Here is a 4,297-nt window from a genome sequence, read left to right as displayed (position 1 = left end):
ATACTGTTTTGAGTTTTGCTACCAAATTTGATAGATGTCCGGATTTGATGGATATTCTAATCTGATCAGGTAAAATTTCAGATATATATGGTACGAGCTTTTCTTTGTCAGAACCTGAATCCGACTCCAACTCCGATCAGCCAATATCCAATTAGTGACATATGGTATTACCCCTATCCAACCGTATCAAGGAATTGGAAATCTAAACTCGTCTCGTGTCATTTAATGAGTATTCAATATATCTTAAGGAGTTATTTTACGTTGGGTCATGCATGATTCTCAACGCACTGCACGCGACGGTCGCAGAAACCACCTTTAGCGGCGGTCACACAAGCCTGTTTTGAGTGGAAATAAAAAACACGCGACACTTAATGGTGGTATTCAGGCAACGCCTACAGTTAAATCGGACACGAGGGGGAGGGGGCTGCCTGCATTTGCACCTCAAGTCAAGATAAAGCTGTGGGAAAAGAAACTTGGCTGTGTAGGCAGAACTGCACATATCACGACCTAGCCAATCACATTTCAGGGAAAGATGTCGTGACTCCAAGATCATCAGATCTGCAGTGGTGATTTTGTAGCATACTCCACCGTGATTTCCCAAATGACCTGATCTCTCTCCCTACATAATCTTTCATCTCTCTTTTCCAGGACACCAAGTTACCAACACACTGTCCTTAATTATACAATCTCTCTCTCTCTCATCATCCTCCACATATTCTTTCCTCTCTCTTTTCTAGGACACCGATGCACTGTTATTCACTGTACAATCTCTCTCTCTCTCTCATCCTCCTCCACAAACTTTTCTTTCCTTTTTTTCTAGGACATCAACACACTGTCCTTCATTATACAATCTCTCTCTTTTATTATTATTATTATTATTATTATTATTATATATATATATATATATATATATATATATATATATATATATATATATATATATATATATATATATATAAAGAGATATAAAGAGGGCGGCCTTTTCTTCTCTCTAAAACCAGATCCAATGAATCACAGCGTCCCTCAGTGGGAGATGGAAGACCAAACAAACTCTATGAAGCAAGGAGCTTATGCCCACACCAACGGCGAGCTTTCGAGTGACAGCTTATCCATGTATCATCTCTGCTTCTTTTCTTATCTTGCTTCCGTTGATATGTGTAGGTGTGCCTGCACTAGCATGAGAGAGGGATTTAACTATCTACTCTCATATATCTTGCTTCCATTGATATATGTGTGTAGGTGTGTCTGCACTAGCATGAGAGAGAGAGAGATCTAACTATCCACTCTCATATAGTTTTTTCTTTTCCCCGTTTTATTTTAATAGAATTTCTTATGATATGTATCTGATGTGCTCACTCACTCTCTCTCTCTCTCTCTCTCGCTTTCTTTTCTTCTTCTCCTTTTTTGCAGGTGGGATAATGATGTTGCCGAGCTTACATGGGTGGAGGGCCAATTGGCAATGCACGGCCTAGGCCCTCCCAAGCCAATCTGCAAGCCCTCGGCCAAGCACCCATGGGAGGACAGGCCTGATCGAGCCAACGGCACCCTCGAGTGCATAGTGAACCAAGGCACTCGCGTGCCGGACAAGACCCTGGAGGTCCCCCAGGCTAGGGACGACTTCCCGCCATGGTTCATGGACGCCCTGGTCCCTTGCTCCGCTCGGCAACCGTCGAGCCCATATAGTGTGGGCTCTGACGAGTTCGCCCTTGATCTCACCCCTGGCTCGAAATTCTGCACCGGCATGGGCTCGCGCCAGAATCCATTTGTTTGTGATCATGGCCGCGACGAGAAGGAAGAGCAGTCACAAGCCAAGCATCAAAGGTTTGCGATCGTGCCCGAAGCAAACCATTTGTGCACGAAGTTAACAGTTAGCATAGAACGTGAGCTGGGTTCAGAACGTCCTCCTGACACAGTTCGGTCCATATCCGGTGTGGGCAGTGCCACTATTGGCAGAAACGATCCATACGTCACCTTGGACACATGTGGAACAAGCGAGCGTACCAGTGGGCTAAACGCGTCCCTCAGATCGCCGGAAAATACTAGCACGGAAAAAGATGACCAAGGCTCAGTTTGCCATAGAAGGTCCAAGGTGAGCACATGAATCTTGTTTCAATATGATTGATTCTAAAAAAAAAAAAAAAAAAAGAAAAATCTTAGTTCAATATAATTTTAGCGTCTTTGTTAGGCTTGTCAGGATCACCGGCAGAAAAATTGTTCGGGCAAGGTTTCGCCAACCATGCTCACGTTCGGATCTTCATTTTTATCACATTTTATCTAGTTGGTCTTGACCCACTAATTTGTGATGTTTTTTGTATTATACAAATATGTAAAGAAGGAGGAAGAAAGAAAGAACCGCAAGAGTCAGAAGGGACGTTCTTTAATCTCTACAAGAAGAAGTAGAGCTGCCGCTGTTCACAACCAATCAGAACGTGTAAGCGTAATTATGAATTTATCTATTTTTTCTGGTCAGTTTTTGGTTATTACTTCTTCTTTTTTAATATATATCAAGATGTGTGGTTACTATCAAATCATGAAAAATAAGTGAATGAATGTTGGTACGATCAGTTCTTGGTATATGAATCTACAAGTTGATTGCAAACTGACAAACGTGCCTCTATTTCCTTTATTTTTTATGAAAATCACAATCACATTTTATCACTGATTTAGGTCTTTTTAAAAGATAAGAGTAAAATAAATGAGTGGTGGGCCTTAGGTTAGGTCCAGTGTCTATTGTGGGGAACCCCCCCCCCCCCCACACACACACACACACAGTAATTATTTGTAGTAATAATAATTGATGAGATGGTGAATATGTTTGCAGAAAAGGAGGGATAAGATCAACCAGAGGATGAAAGCTTTGCAGAAATTGATACCCAATTCTAGCAAGGTAAAATAATAGTAGATTTTCTTATGATACTTTTCGTTGGCTAATTTTAGACATGTCGATTACCTAAAAGGGACAAAAAAAAAAGGAGAGGAAGAGGAAAGATGTAAAAATTAACAAAAAGTACAGATAAATTTGTTTCTACAATATCAGCAGCAGCTCATGTGCAAAAATGAATTATATAATAATTAATTCCAACTATCTAGCTTGTCTATATTTACCACTGTATTTCTTCCATCATATAATGATTCGATAGTTTCATCATGTCAAATTTCCCTAACAATTTGTGTCATCTTATTCCAAATTCAAGACCGACAAGGCTTCCATACTGGACGAGGTGATAGAATACCTAAAGCAGCTCCAAGCCACAGTCCAACTAATGAGCCAAACAAATATGCAGCAGATGGTGATGCCAATGCCCATGCAACAATTCCAAATGTGCATGCTAGCACAAATGGGTATGAGCATGAACGCCGGAATCCGGCCCGGACATGCTGGAATCCCTCCGATCCTAAACCCTGCCAATTTCTTGCCACCAAACCTCGCCGTGGCCACTGCAGGTTCATTCGACAAGCTGAAAGAGAAGATGGCTGGTGCTTCGTTACCTGATCCGATCTCTGCCTTCCTTGCATGCCAAGCACAGGTATGGTATCAAAGCCAAGTTACGTAGCCTTGGTGCTATTTTATGTTTTCTATTACATGAAGAAACCGCTGATCTTGGCCTCGGCCTACCGTATCTATGGTCGTCGTCCCGATGTCGTAAAACTCCATGGGTGCCACCCTCAACTGCCAAAGAAACTTTTGCTTTGCCTTGCAGAAGGAGGTGCTCAGACATGAGGAATCGAACTCGGGTTAATTAGGACGAGACCTCCTTATCCATGAGCTGAGACCATGTGGGCAACCACTTGAGGTCTACTAAAATTTGTTTAGTTGGTAGTCATCTCTAACATGCCTCTCATGTTTATTGCAGACAATGAATGTCGATTCCTCTAAAATGGCTGCGTTGTATCAGCAACTATGTCAACAGCCATCATCAAAAGCCAATGGCTTAGGCGACTAAAAAAATACTTGGTACCACAGCTATGTACTGAAATATATTTCCCTATATGTATAGGTCTTTTGTTGGTTTTAGTTCATATATTTAAATATCTCAATCAATGTTTTGTTGAAAAAGAAAAGCAAGTTTCAAACGTTAGCCTAGATCGTAAGAATGTTTCCATGTGAATGTTCGCGAGTGCATGTTTCTGTGAGAAAAATACCAGTCATTTGCACTCAGTCCACACTCAGTCCGCAGCGTAACAGTAGTTTCATTTTTTTTTTTGCAAATCTGACCCTGCAGATATGTTATGGTCCATTTGCTAGGAATTGAGGGTTGGAACATGCTTTTTTAATGAAAAAAAAAGATAATTTTCA

The 4,297-nt window shown here is 41.2% G+C and overlaps 1 protein-coding gene across 3 annotated transcripts; it reads left to right on the top strand.

Moving 5' to 3' along the window:
* Window positions 1-947: 947 nt before the first annotated feature.
* Window positions 948-4,062, top strand: LOC149819436 (transcription factor UNE10-like). 3 transcript variants are annotated; one of them, XM_089985682.1, is made up of 7 exons: window positions 957-1,113; window positions 1,411-1,821; window positions 1,939-2,089; window positions 2,333-2,431; window positions 2,822-2,887; window positions 3,195-3,527; window positions 3,855-4,062. In XM_089985682.1, the coding sequence occupies exons 1-7, from the start codon at window positions 1,007-1,009 to the stop codon at window positions 3,942-3,944; spliced, it is 1,257 nt and encodes a 418-aa protein (XP_089841808.1). In that variant the 5' UTR covers window positions 957-1,006; the 3' UTR covers window positions 3,945-4,062. The 3 variants fall into 3 exon arrangements, with proteins under 3 accessions (XP_089841807.1, XP_089841806.1, XP_089841808.1); XM_089985681.1 differs by having other exon boundaries at window positions 948-1,113; window positions 1,411-2,089; window positions 2,336-2,431; XM_089985680.1 differs by having other exon boundaries at window positions 948-1,113; window positions 1,411-2,089.
* The last annotated feature ends 235 nt before the right edge of the window (window positions 4,063-4,297 follow it).

This window comes from Nuphar pumila, chromosome 13 (assembly GCF_984573655.1).
Source record: "Nuphar pumila chromosome 13, dmNupPumi1.hap1.1, whole genome shotgun sequence".
Classification (NCBI taxonomy): domain Eukaryota; kingdom Viridiplantae; phylum Streptophyta; class Magnoliopsida; order Nymphaeales; family Nymphaeaceae; genus Nuphar; species Nuphar pumila.
The sequence above is the reverse complement of the archived record's forward strand: the minus strand, read 5'-3'. Positions and strand labels throughout refer to the sequence as shown.

Bases quoted from the DNA above. Each gene is read 5' to 3' on its own strand.
- LOC149819436 (XM_089985680.1), top strand. From the start codon at position 1,007: ATGAATCACAGCGTCCCTCAGTGGGAGATGGAAGACCAAACAAACTCT. The intron at 2,090-2,332 runs GTGAGCACATGA...AAATATGTAAAG, and splicing joins TTTGCCATAGAAGGTCCAAG to AAGGAGGAAGAAAGAAAGAA. The intron at 2,432-2,821 runs GTAAGCGTAATT...ATATGTTTGCAG, and splicing joins TTCACAACCAATCAGAACGT to AAAAGGAGGGATAAGATCAA.